Source organism: Hyaloscypha bicolor (genome assembly GCF_002865645.1).
Source record: "Hyaloscypha bicolor E unplaced genomic scaffold K444scaffold_49, whole genome shotgun sequence".
NCBI lineage: Eukaryota > Fungi > Ascomycota > Leotiomycetes > Helotiales > Hyaloscyphaceae > Hyaloscypha > Hyaloscypha bicolor.
Window position 1 is genome coordinate 475,660 of NW_020194551.1, and position 16,904 is coordinate 492,563.

Here is a 16,904-nt window from a genome sequence, read left to right on the forward strand (position 1 = left end):
CTGCATGTGAAACAAATGTGGAGAGTGGGGGGTGGGACACTCCTCATAATTGGTAGCCGCAAAGAGGGCTGAGATTAGGGCGAATGGTTGGGCGACACATCATGAGTCAATATTAGGCATCGGTACCAATCGCACCGGAAACTAACCGAGAGCGGTAGGCTCCAAGTTACGATCCCCGGTGTTCCGTTCAAAGCCCAGTGAGGCTCAAATCCGGGCTCGAAGGCTTGTGAAGATACAGAAGGTGGAATAACAGTTGGGGATCTCCCAGAGAGAATTCTATAACTAAGAAGTTCATAATGTGTGCATTGTGGAATACTGTCGTTAGCAATCTACTAAAACCTCAAAACTACGCAAATTATCTGTTCGGATCATTCAAAAAGGAGAACAAAAACTGTAACGAAACTTTGCGAACACAGTTCTGTGTAACTAGTACTTTTCTTGGATATAATGGTTCCCTTTCACACAACTCCCCCAGCACATGCCTTTCTCCATAACAGAACCCTTACATCTAGATCGTCAAACTACCCGTGGTTGAAGTTGTTGGCCTAATAATTCGGCATTCTTCAAAAGATGTTCCCACGTATAAGTTTGTCTCTCATCGTCGTATTGACCATTAGCAAGAAGTGATATCTCAGTAAGTAGAGACGAATTTTACCACCTCTTTATCTTGTAGGAGCGAAAAGTAAAGGGAGCTGTGTGTGAATGATAGACAGTCAGAAGATGGAATATTGTAGAGTAGACGATCATGGTGTTGGTTGTACGAGTCCAGGTGATGCCTGGACAGGAGTGAGGTGTTGGCGCGACAGAGGTTGCGATCCTTGGCTGAGAGGAGATGGGCGAGGATCGTTGGTAGGACTCGATCTTATCCATTCTTGTAGTTCGGTGGCCCGAAATTCGTCTTTGAGAAAGTAGTGATCGTCGAAATCAGTCGCAGCCCACCATCCCGTATGGTGAGACGTAAAGTAGTGCCTAAAAATATAGACAACAAGTTTCATGAAATATAGAATCGCCAGAGTAGCAAAGAAAGTGTAGCCAATGCCTGCGGAGGCATCTAGCAGCTGGTAGCTTCATCATCACCGTTAGCGAAACTCAGGAGGCGAAATTTCTTACTGAGGGGCATACCCAAAACGCTGTCCTTTTGTGTATTCAGGGTGCGGCATCTTTGAGTGACCATCGAGACCAATTGTAGTGCCACTGCCGTTCGATGTTAGAACTTGCTAGCCAATCGGACAGAGTTGACATACCTAGCTAAGAGACCAGTAAGAAGCATCCCAATAAAACCACCTCCTGCGTGGACAGCGAAAACCTGTAGCGGGTCTTCTCTGAGGAGGATAGAAGATTGTTTCTTCAGCCATAGGACAAACAAGGCTGATGTAGCACCGAAAATGGCAGCGCTCCAAACAGGGACCTGGAAAGTTAGCCTTGTTCGTACCTAGTAGAAATGAGCATAGTTACATATCCAGATGCAGGAGTAATAGCCACAAGTCCTGCAATCGCACCATCACAAAAGTATATGACAGTAAGATTGTCATATGCTTGCTCAGGGCGAGATTCCTCATTCAGCCAAGCGAAAGTCTTTGAGTACCAGATCACCAAAATTCCCACAGTACCACCAGTACATGCCGCTACGTGTGTCGACGTCCAGGCTGAGACGGCTCGAAGATTTCCTCCTAGGGCCGACCCTCCATTAAATCCTGCCCAGCCGAACCAAAGGAGAGCAGTTCCAAGAACCAGATAATTCAAGTTGTAGGGCTCGAAAGGCACCCCCCGTTCCTCCTCCTCCTCCTCCTCTTCTGCCTCATCTGAGTGCGAGCCTGGATCTTCAGGCTGCTTCCCCAAACAACACGCAACGCACATCACCAGTGTGCGCCATATGTCAACCCAAGGTCGGGCGATTCTCTTGGAAAGCTTTTTGATAAACTTCTTCACAGCCTGGACAAAATCTTTGAAATTGTTCCGCCTCTCAATCGAGCAGAAAATGGCGAAAGCAGCTACCGTAGTACCTGAAACGATATGCACTGGCGTACCACCAGCGAAGTCCATAGTTCCATGTTTATTTGACCAGCCATCTGGGTCCCAGGACCATCTCGCAACAGGGTCGTAGACTACTAAAGACCATATGCTGATGAAAATGAGAAACCGAGCTGGACGAACTCTGTGCATGGTTCCGCCACAAACTAAAGCAGCACTTCTACTGTCAGCCATATGTAATAACCATAGAGACCCAACATATATATAGCTTACGTGAAGGAAGCAAACATTCCCTCGTACAAAACATATACGAGCTCAGGTATTGACGGGCCATCGACGCCATCACCCTCTCCAATGGGACGAGCCAAAACGTCAGTCAAAGCAAACGCCCTAGACTCTCCACCCCACCAACTTGCTGGTAGTATAGATCGTGTGAAAGTAAGGGCATAGCCCCAGAACACCCACTATATTCCGTCAGACAATCAGCCAGTGTTGAAGTGAGGTTTATTTGGACTCGGCGAGGCTAACCTGTAGACCAACAAAGGCGCCAGTGACGAGGGGCAGACGAAAGAGCGTCAGAGCGAAAGATCGATTGCCGATGCCAGCATAGATGAGTGACAGAGAGGGGATCATTAAGAAAACAAGGGCCGACGAGATCAACATCCACACGATGTCAGACCCCTATAGTGAAGAATGTCAGCTTAACCAACCAGAACACCACTAGTTGCAGAGTTCCTACGAGGTAATATCTCTCGGGGTGCTCGAGTACATCGCTATACGCGACCGACACGCTCAAAAGCGTGGGGGCAGGCTGAGGAGCATAGAGAGTGACTGTTTCCATGCTTTGACGTTTTGGCTTGCCGACGAAGCTTAATCCACGAGGAGATTTAAGTAGTCCAGAGAATAGTTGTTTATTGAAAGGATTGGGGAAGAACTTTGTAGAGGCATGAAAGCCGCGTCAAGGACCACACGCGATCTTGTTCAGGCCTACTCCGTATGCCTTGTGAAAAGCCTTGTCCATCACGGACAGGCTGTGGCGCTGTGGCACATAGTAGAGGGTCAAGCCTCCGCTTAAGTCTTCCTGTTCGGAACGTCCCGAGATGCGAAATTCATGAGGCCGCGCGACTGGGGGCTGGCGTCCCAATTGTCAAGGATTCGGTGAACGGATTCGGCATTGACTCAAGCCCGGGAAAGCCCCGTGGGGCCGGCCATGCGCTATCCCCAGCTTTGCGCTACCCATGGGTTTGATGGGTTGATGGTGGCCCAATCAGTTGTGGGCAAAACGCGCTGGCCCAGTGGCCCTCCTTTCAGCCTCATACCTGCAACTTGTGCTCGAGTTGAGATGGCCTTTCAGGGCTCGTCCAGTTATCTGTGGCTTGGCACTTATCTTTCGGCGTTCCAGCTGACGTTGCCTCGTTAGTCACCCGCTTGGCACGAGGCTGCAAGAGAGCAGCACGATGAATTCATGCATCGATGCCCGCGGCTAAGGTCATCACCGTTTCCAGGTGGAGGCGCAGCGACACAAGCTCTCAAGCTCTCGCAATGTTTTCGCAGAGGCTTTACAAGACCAAGCGACGACGTGGGCGAGGTCAACTTTGTCTGAAATGGTAGCTTCGCCACACTCGACGGCCGTTTCCATCTCCGCCTGGTTTCCGACAGAAATAAACGCTGCTGCGAGGGCATCTGGCGCGCCGATTGCGACTGAGAGGAGCATGAGCCTTCTTAGGGGTATTCGGGAGCACGGTGGAGCCAGCCTTGGAACCCAGTCATAAAATCAACTCCATGGAAGCCTTCTTGGCTTTCGCGAACCTCTCGACCCCTAGGCTCGATTATGGAGACACCACATACTATCTGCGGGCGAATTCTAATACCATGCCCTGATGAGAGAGTTGTAAACCCAAGTTGGAACAACGAACAGGTCGGCAAGATCGCAACACAATCGCCACTTTTCGAACGACAAATACTGCGACTTCAGCAAGACAGCAAATACAAGTGGACAATACATTTGAAAGACACGGATGATTTTCGTAACGATGAATTTAGCGCGTTCATTGCTAAGCTAGGGCAACCATGCGAACAGTCCACGGGCATGGGAGTCGAAAGGTTGTGCAGCCGCTGCAGTGCTATGTGGTATTTCCAAATCGTTCCTTCAAAAGTTCATCTTGCAACATTTGCCACAAATGCCGAAGGACACTCAATCGCTTCGGGTTCTCAGGTCTCAACAATCTCATCTGTGCCCACTCCTGCATCTGGGAATTCAGCATCTCGAGTAGTAACAAGCTCCGAAACTTCAGGCAGTGAACGAGAACGTTGGTGCTGGAATAGCAACGGTGATCACACGTCTCGGGAGACTTCTCTGAAACTGGCAAACGTCGCTCTCGTTCTCGGCTGGAAAGAGGTGTTTAAGAAGGAATTAAAAACAGTGGTATGGAACTGGCCCCAAGAGACTCTGGGAGAACCAGATACGCCAATTCATTATCTGCAGAAAGATAGCGCGAAAGGACTGAATAGTAAGTCCCGGCGGGAATTCGACGGTGGAACTGGCAAAAGCTGACTCTCACTAGGGAGGAGGAAACGGGAAATGAAAGAGATTAGAGATTGGTTTGACTCGTACCAAGCGAACAATTCGAAACTCCCCCAGAAGGTCAAGGAGACCCTACAAGAAAAGTGTCGCAAGGAATTCGACGACAAGAATCCATACTCATGGATGATATCACTGCAAAACACGCTGCTACCAAGTGATAGGCTTCCCCGGCACGATTCCGCATTATCTCAGCAGTCTGCAGCGCCGGCAAAAATCCACAACCACCACCACCACCGCGGTGGGAATCCCTCAGGCTCGGGGGCCCTCAAATACTTCCAGAAAAAGGCCATACAATGGTCAGATCACCCCGAAATTAAGAAGGCAGTGGAGGAAATGCTCACAGGAGCCCACAACTACATTGAAGAGCGACAAAATACGGTGGCAGAGAAGTTGTGGGTTTGGAGAGACGAACAGGTCAAGAGCTGGGAAGATGTGTTGGAAGAGAGATACCCCAATGAGACACCAAATAGTGTGGATATACAGGCACCGGCAGCAAACGGGCTCGGGGAGCAACCCCAGCCTGCGCCGGAAGGTAGTTTCATTGGAAACAAGTTGTTGGATCAATGATGATCGTGATTCAAGGCTTGAGGGAGGACTGCGTGTCCGGCTAGGAGCCGCGAAGCGCTTGCCGGACCCGTGTGTTTTATTTTTGCGAGAATGATCAAAAAGCTGTTGGCACTGAAATGTTTGGAAGGAAGGATGGGGAGGGATACGGCTGTAGATAGACCTGCAGAGGTGGTAGTGAAACGTAATGGGAACGCTGTCGAGCCGTCTTGGCGGGCGCACAGCCTGAAACTCAAAATCCTCAACGGCAGGGATGAGCCGTGGTCAGCAAAATGTTCCACACCTGGTCTAAAATAAATAGCCCTTGTATTAGTACTGTGGTAGAGCTGGGAGCTGTACAGTAAAACTTGGTGTGCTTAGCACCTGATCACGTGGCGCTTTCCACCCCTTCTCAAAAGACGTCTCTTTATATAAAGTAGCTTAGAAGTACATGTATATACATAATATTAAGCTTGTTTCCTTATTTATTAATAATATTATAAGAAGAAAATAACTAATTAATTAAACTTATATAAATATACTTAAGACTAGAAATTAAAAGCATATACGGGAAATAATATATAGCAAGCAGAAGGAATTATAAATATAGTAGTAAGATATTTACTTTAATTTAAGAGAAATATTGTAATATATACAGGATCGCACGTGACCCAAGGGCATGTAATAAACCTCGGATATTGCGGGTATTAATTAGAGAGATTAATAGTCCTCTAATATTACAATTATATTACTATTTATATTATAGGCTTTAGGCTTATAAATTACTAAATATATATATATTATTAGGAGCTTTTATTTAGAGAAAGCTCTTCTAGACCTTATAAAAGAAATAGAGATTAGTTCTATACTAAATTTAATACTATAGTTTTATAACTTACTAATTTATTCTATTATCTTATTATTTATTAATAAATACCTTATAAATTAATTTCTCTATTTTTAAAGAAAGCAGTTTAATAAATAATTATATCTCGAAATCTATAAAATATATAACCTTTTACTAAAGCTATTTCTATAAAGGAAGTTAATTAAATTAACTCTAATATAGGTAATAATAAAGACTTATTTAATACTTTTAATAGGGCTTCTTAGAAGCCTTTAAGAGCCAGTAATAATAACGAAAATAATTCGAGTAATAATTAAGATATTGAGATTAATACTTAAGTTATTATTATCTAAACTATAAAATAGGGCTTATATATTAAAATTGAAATACTTTAATAAAAGCAAGAATTAGTAAATATAATTAATTAATATATCTTATAATTAGAATAATATAAGAATACTTTTCGAAATATCTTATAATTTACTATATCTTATAAAAACTTTATTTATAAGTCTATTTTATTTTTCTTAATAATTTTTACTAGAGAACTTCCTGAAATAGAATTAAAATCTATTCTTTTTTCTAATATAATAAGTCTTAAAAGTAATCTTAATACTATTTATTAGAAGCTATTATATAATATTCTGAAAATATATTTGAATTAAAAGAAGCTTTTTAAAATTTAAATACCTGATTTATATTATGGAAAGTCTTTTAAAAATTAGAGAATATTTATATTTTCTTAAAAAGTAATTTTTAGAATCTAATTTTAAACTTATAATAGATACTTTTCTAAAGTTAATTCTATTATAAATACTCTTAGAAATAAATCTTATAATACTTAAGAAATTATAATAAAATAAAGCTTATTATTATATAAGATTTATTAGAAGTAATTTAAGGCTTATTTAACTAATATATTCTATATATCTTAAATTTATTAGTAAAATATCTTTAAGAAATTTTGAGATCTTTATTAAAAGAATAATAAAATAATTATCGAGTTATATATTTGAATAATTAGTCTCGAAATTAACTAGAACTTATAATAGCTAGTATTATATAGTTGGTTTTAGCTAAAGGAATTGGTTTTAGTTAAGGTTCCAAGCTATAGTTCAAACCAAGCTTGCTTTTAAAGCTCGGCATTTCAGTAGTCTTGGCTATATTTACTTATCTACTACTATATCTTACTTCTTCTCTCCTTAGCTTTAGATTCTATAGGATATTAGAATTATAAATCTTTATATATTATTTCATTGCTTTATTTCTGCTATTATAGAACTCATATTTTAAAAGAAATCGGATTTAAACTTTTAATATTACTTTATTTAACTATAAGACTTATTAGATATTTATATTTATTTTCTTGGGAAATAAGGTAATATCTGTTTTTAAATAGCTTAAGAAAGCTTAAAAAGCAAAATATATTATTTATTCTAAATTAAAGAAAATAAAAATAAGAGAATCTAGTAAAAGTAACTTTATTTCTAAGAATTCTAATTTAGTAAATTCTAATTTATAAAGCTATTAAAAAAGGAAAAATAAGTTCCGAAAATTATATAAGAAATCCTTAGATAATATTTTAGCCCTTTCTAGGCCTTATTAAAATACTAGTTCTATTTTAGATATAATTTATTAAACTTATAATTAAAAAGATTTTTTTATTTTTAGAAATATAAAGTATTTTAAATATAATAAAAAGATTTAATAAAACTCTAATAAGGCTAAAACTATAAAAGAGTTAAGGTATTTATAAAAGCAGATTAATGTTATTATTATAAAAAAAAAGTATTTTAAAAGAGATTCTTTTAAGAAATAAAGAGAAAAAAAGCTAAATTTTAAATATTAATAATTTTGGTTATAATAAAAAAGATATATTATTTTATATAACTATTTAAGTAAAATTAATATAGCTAGAAATAGGTATTTTAAAAATATATAATAAACTCGATAATATTAGATTAGATTATAATTTCCTTAATAATAATTAGGCTTAAAACTAGGGCTTTATTATTTTAGTTAAATATAACTAAGAATTTATAACTTTTTATAAAAACAAATTTAAGGCCTATTAAGCCTATAACTTTAAAATATTTATTATAGATAATTATAATAAAATATGTTTTTTTAAGTTCTAGTTTTATAAATATAAGAATATTTGCTCTTATAACCTTATTTTTAATATAAAATTTTATAAAATAACTCTTATATAATATATATACTTATATTACCTAATAATATTAAGATTCTAATACTAAAAGAGTTTAGTAAAAAGCTTAATTTATATTCTAAACTAATATCTCAAGTCTTATTTTTAATTAAAAATAAATGTAATTATTTCAGATAATAGGCTTTATATATTTATAATAGTTATTAGATCTTTGCTTTCTTATATGGTTTTACTAATACTAAATAAGAGTTTTTAATATAGTAAATTAATATCTTTTAAAAAGAAGCTTTAGAAATACTTATATATCTTTAAAATAATAAATATAATTTTTTTTAAGGTTTTTAATTCTAATAAAGCTTTAGAACTTTCTAATCTTAATAATATTAAATATTCTATTAATATAGATAATACGGTTTTATATAGACTTTTATAAAATTTATTAAAGATCTAATTAAAAGTATTATATTTATATTTATGAAATATATTTTATAAATATTAAATAAGGCCTAGTAAAAGCCTTATAGAAATATTTATTCTTTTTATTTCTAAGAAAAATATAGGGCTATACTTTTATATTAATTATTATAAACTTAATTAAGTTATAATTAAGAATTAATATTTGCTTTCTTTTATTAATAAAACTCTTAATTAATTTCGAAAAGCCAAAATCTTTATAAAGTTAGATTTTAAGAATTTATATTATTAGATAAGAATTTATAAAAGATATAAATAAAAAATAACTTTTAGAATTCATTATAGCTATTTTTAAATACCTTATAATACTTTTTGGGCTAGTTAATATATTAGCTATATTTTAAATATATATTAATATTATATTTATAGAATTCTTGAATTATTTTATAATTATTTATTTAAATAATATTCTTATTTATTTCCGAAATAAAAATAAATACTATAATTATATTTACTAAATACTTATTAGCTTATATAAAAATAATCTGTTTTATAAACTTAGTAAATATAAGTTTAATATTAAGGAAATCGAATTCTTGAGCTTCTTTATTAAAATAGAAAGTATTTAAGCAAATTCTAAACGGGTCTATAATATTATTAAATAGCTAGAACTAGAATTATTTTATAATATTTAAATATTTCTTGAATTTACTAATTTTTATTATAGATTTATTTACTATTATTTTCAAGTAATTATAAGCTTAATAAACTTTTTAAAAGAAATAAAAAAGAACCAGAAATCCGGTTTCTTTATATAAATAAATAAAGTAGCTAAAAGCTTTAAAACTTTAAATAAAGCTTTTATTATAATATTTATTCTACTTTATTTTAATTCTTTTAAAAAGATCTATATTAAAATAAATATATTAAAATTCGCAATTATTAGTATTATTTTATAATAAGTTAATTCTAATAATAGCCTAAAAAAATACTAATATTTAATAATATTTTAGTTCCGAAAACTTTTTAGAGTCAAATATAATTATAATATCTATAATAAAAAGCTATTTATAATTATTAAAGTCTTTAAATATTAGTATTATTACTTTAAAGAATTCAGGTTTATAATTGAGATTATTATAGATTATAATAATCTCTAATATTTTATAGAAATAAAGTATTTAGAGAGCTATTAAATATATTAAGTAATATATTTTATAATATATAATTTTAATATTATTTATTATAGAAATATCTTAAATTTAATAAATGAATTTAATAAAAGGCCTAATTATAAAAAAGGTTTTATTAATATAACTTGGCTTCTAATTTTTTAAAATAAATTAAAGAAAGCTTTTACAAGTATAATTTAAAGGTTTTTATAAATATCTAAAGAGTTTCTTCTTTAAAATAAGTATTATTTAATACTTACTATATTTATAGTAACTAAAAAGAAATATTTATTATAAGATAAATAAATGAATTATTTTATAAATTCCTTAATTATAGAATTAGTTAAAAAGCAAAATATAGAAAAATGCCTTAAAGGCTTTATTATTATAATTAAGGTAATAGAAATATTTATAACTATATTATTTAATAAAACTAAAAATTCCTTAATTTCCCAAGTTTTTAAATTAGATAATTATAAATATCTAATTTCTTATATATAGATATATATAATTATTAAAAGAGCTATAATACTAACTCTTTTATTTAAATTTCTTTTAGATATTATTTAAATAGTTTAGTATCGGAATAGCTGCACTGCGAATTTCCTGGTCATGTGACTAGCCATGTGATCTCGGGTCGCAGGCGTGACTCGACCGGTAGACTAGTCCCCATTAGGCTTAGTAGATTTAGGGATCGCATATTAATACTACGATCTGTAATTCCTACTTCTGAATAATAACAACTTTACTAACCTTATACAAATAGTATTTCACGCCTATATAACAATGCCATGCATTACTAGTGAACCGATATTTAGAGAAATAATTCTTAATATTAAAATATTTTAAAATAAAGACTTAGTAAAAAAAATATTAAAAAAAAGAAATCTAGAGAAATAATTCGCGCCTATTTAAATATTATTTAAGAATTATTATATCTAATAATTCTGCTTTATATTAAGAAGTTATAAAGCTTTATTATAATAATCTAATAGCTAAATACTATAAAATAAAGAAAACTCTTAAGCTTTTTAGAAAAATATAATATTTATTAAAGAGTTAAAATTAAAAGATATTTGCTATATAGTTTATTTAGTAATTTATTATAGCCTAAAAGATTTTAAAATAAAATCTCTATAAATTTTATTATAGATTTATTATTATATAATAATTTAGTAAAAGATTCTAATTTTAATATAATTCTTATAATTATTAACTAATATTCTAAAATACTAAAATATATTATATATTATAAAATAATTAACTTTCTAAAGCTTATTAAAATTATATAGAAATATATTTTTATAATTTTTAATTTCTCTAATAAAATCGTTTTTAATTAAAAATTAGTATTTATTAGCTAATTTTAGTCTGCTTTCTATTTTTATTTAATATATAAATAGTATTTAAATATAATTTATTATTCTTAAATAAATAAATAAATAAAAAGATAAAACTAGGCCCTAAAATATTACCTAAAATATTATTATAATACCTAAAAAAATAACTAGTTTAAAAAGTTATTTTTTATGAAATTTATATATAATAACTTAAAATATTAGGTTTTATAAAAAATATTTTTCTATATCTATTACAGATATTACTTTTAACTTTAATAAAATTCTAAGAATAGAATTATAGAAAAAATACTAGCTATATATAAAAAACTAGAAACCCTTAAAATAAAACAGAAAAAGCTTAAGGATTTATAATATTATATATAAAATAATTAGGAAATTTATTATAATAAGTACTAATTAACTAAATATTATTAATAAGAAATATTAAATTTAAGATAGTAAAGCTTAAGCCAAAATTTATAAGTCCGTTTAAGGTTTTTAAATATATTAGTAATTTAATATATAAGTTAGAATTATTAAGTATATATAATTATTTATATTTAATTTTTTATATTGCTTTTTTTTAAGAAATATATAATAAAAAAAATTAGAAGCTATATTTATATCTTTCCAGAAAACTTCTGAAATTAGTAAATAATAATAAAAAATAAAAATAGGAAATAGAAGCTATTATTAATTATTAATAAGATAATAAAAATAAAAAGCCTGGCCTAAAAATTATAATATTTAATTATTTGCTTTTTCTTATTTTAAAAATTCCAAGAAATTTCTGAAATTATATAACTAAAATTATAGCTTAGAATTCGAAACTACTTTTTAATAATTTCTTAAAATTAATAAAAATTCTGGACTATTAAAAAAAAGGCTATTTAAAAGAAAGAAAGAATCTAAATAGCCAAAAAAAGCCCGAAATAATAATAAAGATATTTTTTCTCTAGAGTTTTTTAGTTATAAAGGTTTTTTAGAATTTTATTAAGGCTTATAAGAATTATATTTAAATTATTAGAAAAAGATTTAGGATTAAAAAAGATTTATTATAAGTAAATTACTATAAATATCTTAAATAAATAAATCTTAATTCTTATAAATTTCTAATTCCTAAAATAAAAATATTAAATACCGGCTTTATTTAGAATTTAATAAAAAATCGAGTAATACTTTCCGGAATTTGCTTATTCTTTAATAAAATATAATTATATTATAATAATATTAGTATTAAGAATATTAAAAGAAAGAAATAAGGAACTTATAATAGTTATATATATTTTATAAAAGGCCCGAATATCTAAAATTAAATTCCGAATAATTATAAGTATTATATTATTAGTATTTAAAGTATTATTAGTAAATTATATAGAAATCTTAATAGTAATCTTAGTAATAAGCTTAATATTTTAAAGATAAACTTTATAATATTTCTTTAAAAAATTAGTAAATATTTAAATATATTAGAAAAAACTTATTTTTAGAATATTAATTCAAGTAATATTTTTATTAGCTTTATTAAAACAGGAAATAGAATTTCGAAATTTAATAAATTTTTTCCAGTCTTTAAAAACCTAATTAGTAGGCTTATTCTTAATAGTATAATACGAATATATTTTAAGGAATTTTTTAAAAGTTATAATAATATTTTTCTAGAATTAGTAAAGCTTTAATAAATAATAATAAATTTGAAATTATATTAGTTTTAATAAATATTAAAACTAAAGAACTTACTAAAATATAAGATTTGGAACTCTTATTATTATAATTATAATTCTTTTTACTAGATATTATAATATATAATATATAAAATAAAGAAATTAATAAGTAAATACTTAAAATATTTCAAGTATTTACTAGTAATAGAAAAAGAGGCTATAAGATTACCTTTATATTTATTATTATAAGAATAAATAGTAAAGCCAAATATTATAAAATTAATTAAAAATAATTAAAGAAGATTTAAAAAAGAGTAAAAAAAGGAACTAGAAAGTAATAATAAAAGAAGTTATTATATATATAATTATTAGAAAGAAAAAAAATATATAATAATATAAAAAGATTCTTTTATAAAAATAGAAAACTATCTAAATTAATTACTAGTTTTCGTATTAGTTCTTATTAGAAATTAGTATAATTAATTAATATATATTTTTAGAAGCCCGTAAATAATTTCTGGAATCTTAGAAATATTTATATAAGTTTCTTATATAAATATTTTATTAAATTCTTTTTATAAAGCTATTTAAATTATTCTAATACGAGATTTAATAAATAGTATTAATTTCGTAAAATAGCACCTTAGTATTTTAGATTAAGTTAATTAGAATATTTAGTTTCTAAATAAAATCGCAATTATTAGCTAGCCCCTATATCTGAAATATAATTACTATTTCTTCTTGCTTATTTAACCCTAATCTAATTAAATAATTTTTGTATTTATTATTTAGATTATATTAGTAAAACTACTTTCTAAAATACTAGAAATTTATTTCAATTAAATATATAATTAATTAAATATTTTACTAAGATAGATTAATGAATTTTAGGAATAAGATTCTAGAAAGAGGATATAGTTATAATATATATAGGGTCGTATATAATCTAAGGGCATATAATAAACCTCGAATATTGCGGGTATTAATTAGATAGATTAATAGCCTTCTAATATTATAATTATATTACTATTTATATTATAAGTTTTAGGCTTATAAATTACTATATATATTATTAAGAGCTTCTATTTAAAGAAGGCTTCCGTAAACCTTATAAAAGAAATAGAGATTAGTTCTATATTAAATTTAATATTATAGTTTTATAACTTACTAATTTATTCCATTATTTTATTACCTATTAATAAATGCCTTATAAATATAAATTAATTTTTTCTTTACTTTAAAATTAAATTAAATATTATAGTAATGAAATCAATAATTTAATAAATAATTACTTTTATTACTCTTAAACCCCTTTTTTTAATTTAAACTAGCTTTATTTTTTCTTTAAAAAAATAAGTAATATATATTCTTTTTTTAATTATATTTTATTAAATTAACGCCTTTTTTATAATCTTTAATTTTCTTTTAATTTTCTTTTTAATATATATTTATAAAGAAAAGTTAAATAAAAAGTTAATAATATATAATAAATAAACTTAATTTAATCGAGAAGCCTTTTTAATTAAACCTGTACCTATATTAGTTTACTGCCTTAAGCTATAAAATTTATTTAACTACTTTTAGCTATATGTTAAGAACCTTCTAGAATCCGAACTTACTGTTAAAGGCTTAGCATAGCCTTATTCCGTCGCCAGTGAAAGCATTATTATTATTTCGTTACATATCTCTATTGTGAAAACTTGACTGCTGCTTTTTGGTAAAGTTTACTAATCCCAGACTTTAGGAGCTGCTGCTCTAATTGTGGGCCGCGTTAGCGGAAGCTTACGATCCCCGCTTTCTAGAATCCAGGCCCAGCAGAAATAAACCTCCACGACTTCAACTCTGCGATCCTAGCTGCGCAAGTCGATCTCAAGTCTGGGATCTTTGATCTATGATAAGACCTTCTGCACGACACTAGGCAACTGACCTCAATTCTGAGCTTGACCTTTTCATCTCATGGCCTTTCTAGAAATGTAAGACATTATGGGGGCATTATTTTGGACTAATAGAAGCACAAGATTCAAATTACGATTTGGGGCATCTCCTGGCTACTAAAACCTATGCTAAAATGAAAACGAGGTGGCTCCTTATTATGGAATGTCTAACAAATAAGATGTCCCGGCTTCCTCACTCTGCTAAATATGGTCGAGTGTTCTAGAATATGTGCGTTTATTCAAATACAGGCCGGTACATTTTGCGCACTTTTTTCGATGCAAGACTCTCTCCTATATGGAACGATAATTCCAACTATATCCAAGTTATTCCGTTCGTCGTTGCAATAGATGCTGGGGGAACGGGGATGCGCAATTCTAATAAAAGCCAGCCTGGCGCTTACAATGGTCGAGATCCACTGGTACCTTGTTGGTTTCTGCAAGGGTACATATGGTACATACCCTAGCGTTCAGTGGGAGCGGGTACGTCTCGGGAACCCCATCGTGACTGCCGTAGCTACCCCACCCCGCCTATCTACTGCCTCTCAACACCTCTCGCCTTCCCAACTGCACCCATTCAGTTACCTTGGAGCTTCCCTTACATGATATTACATGTATATTCTAATTAGCGAACCTGTAATCTATTTCAGCTGCAAAATAGTTCCCTTTTTATCTTAACGCGGGGTTCGCTGTAATAGCGGTTAATACTGCATTCAGCTCATATTACTAGTCTTATATCATGAATAAGATTCATTATTATTCTAGTTATAAAAAGAAGTACTTAATAAGAAGTACTTAAATATAATTAGGGATATAAGAAACCTTATAAGTATATAATATAAATAAGGCTATTTAAATAAGGCTAAATAACTTAATATTTAAGTACTTGTATTATAAAAGGAAATATTTAATAAGAAGTACTTATATATAATTATAGTTATAGTAAACTATATATTTATATAATATAATTAAGGCTATTTAAATAAGGCCGAGTAGTTATAATACTACAGGCAATTACTAACTAGTATAGAGATATATAGAAGTATATATAATAGGCTAAAGAATTAATTCTATAAGTTTAATATAAAGGAAACAAAGAAGATAAAGAAGAAAAAGGAAGTAAAGCTAGTTAAAAGAGAGGATCTAAGCTCACGCAGCCGTGCCGTAAGCTGAGGCCCCTAGCTTAGGTATAAACGGGCCGCACGTAACTAAAGGCCAGCCGTTATAGTAGTTTAAAGTTTAAGTACTCGTGTTATAAAAGGAGGTACTTAATAAGAAGTACTTAGATATAATTATAATTATAATAAATCTTATATTTATATAATACAAGTAAGGCTATTTGAATAAGGCTAAGTTACTTGAAGTTTAAATACTTGTATTACGAAAGGAGATATTTAATAAGAAATACCCTAATATAATTCTAGTTATAAAAAACCTTAAAGAAACTCGGTGTAAATAAGGCTTAATCTATAAATAGGGGGCGAAGGGGCAGATTATATATATTAATATATTTTTATTACTATAATATCTTCTCTTACTCTTCCCCTGTCTTATATACTATCCAATCTCTAATTTCCTCTTATCCGACACCGAATTTACTGTCAAGAATAGCAAACACGAGGTCTCCCTTAGTGTATATACCCCTGCTATAACCCTCAAGTTGCGAGTCCATTTCTACTTCTCTATCCTCGGCTGTCACGCACAAACCTCTGTGTTGTTGTAGATGCTGTATGTGGGTCGACAATAATGTCAGGCATATTAGTTGACTGTATCGGAGATGAGAATTGTGTTGTGGGAACAGGTTACACGATGTTCGTGAGGAATACTAGGTGCGACTTTGCATAAGTGTGGTTGAGTTGTTAGGTCTTTGAGAGAAGATCGGAAGAGTCGGTGTTTCAATACACAGCGCGAAGTGAAAGATTTTGAAGCACTCATTGAACAAAGGTACCTGCCATCCTAGCAGGCAATAAAGTTGTCGACTTCTTAAGCTGCGCAGTGGGAAAACATTTGCTAAAATGCGCTTGATGACAGCCCCCGTGAGTAGACAGTCTGGCTTCTTTCTCTAAAGAGAATCATTAATTGGATAGAGTCCCATTAAATACAGATGTGGCATAGAAAACTTGTTGTATTAACGTTTTCGGCGGAGACCTAGAAGTTGAGCCTCGAATCTCGAAGAAGGGGGCGGGGGAGACGAAGAGGGAGTATAGAGAGATCATCGTAAATCGGATGTAGTCAAAAAGCAGGTGCTGATAGCAGAGAACCTGGAAC

At 30.6% G+C, this 16,904-nt stretch overlaps 2 protein-coding genes across 2 annotated transcripts; one reads left to right on the forward strand and one right to left on the reverse strand.

Moving 5' to 3' along the window:
- Positions 1 to 302: 302 nt before the first annotated feature.
- On the reverse strand, positions 303 to 2,934 carry K444DRAFT_556081 (Rh-like protein/ammonium transporter). Its single transcript, XM_024876731.1, has 7 exons — positions 2,711 to 2,934; positions 2,500 to 2,652; positions 2,245 to 2,435; positions 1,456 to 2,188; positions 1,245 to 1,408; positions 1,123 to 1,194; positions 303 to 1,065 (listed from the first exon to the last, which is right to left on the reverse strand). The coding sequence occupies exons 1-7, from the start codon at positions 2,810 to 2,812 to the stop codon at positions 744 to 746; spliced, it is 1,737 nt and encodes a 578-aa protein (XP_024740740.1). The 5' UTR covers positions 2,813 to 2,934; the 3' UTR covers positions 303 to 743.
- Positions 2,935 to 3,511: 577 nt separating this feature from the next.
- On the forward strand, positions 3,512 to 5,275 carry K444DRAFT_320019 (uncharacterized protein). Its single transcript, XM_024871871.1, has 2 exons — positions 3,512 to 4,481; positions 4,536 to 5,275. The coding sequence occupies exons 1-2, from the start codon at positions 3,803 to 3,805 to the stop codon at positions 5,120 to 5,122; spliced, it is 1,266 nt and encodes a 421-aa protein (XP_024740741.1). The 5' UTR covers positions 3,512 to 3,802; the 3' UTR covers positions 5,123 to 5,275.
- Positions 5,276 to 16,904: the final 11,629 nt, after the last annotated feature.

What these genes read in the sequence shown, in the direction of transcription:
- K444DRAFT_556081 (XM_024876731.1), bottom strand. Translation starts at nt 2,812, where the DNA reads ATGGAAACAGTCACTCTCTATGCTCCTCAGCCTGCCCCCACGCTTTTG. An exon ending in ACCCCGAGAGATATTACCTC is followed by an intron (nt 2,653 to 2,710) that starts GTAGGAACTCTG and finishes TCTTCACTATAG; the next exon opens with GGGTCTGACATCGTGTGGAT. An exon ending in GGAATGTTTGCTTCCTTCAC is followed by an intron (nt 2,189 to 2,244) that starts GTAAGCTATATA and finishes TGACAGTAGAAG; the next exon opens with TGCTGCTTTAGTTTGTGGCG.
- K444DRAFT_320019 (XM_024871871.1), top strand. Translation starts at nt 3,803, where the DNA reads ATGGAGACACCACATACTATCTGCGGGCGAATTCTAATACCATGCCCT. An exon ending in TAGCGCGAAAGGACTGAATA is followed by an intron (nt 4,482 to 4,535) that starts GTAAGTCCCGGC and finishes GACTCTCACTAG; the next exon opens with GGAGGAGGAAACGGGAAATG.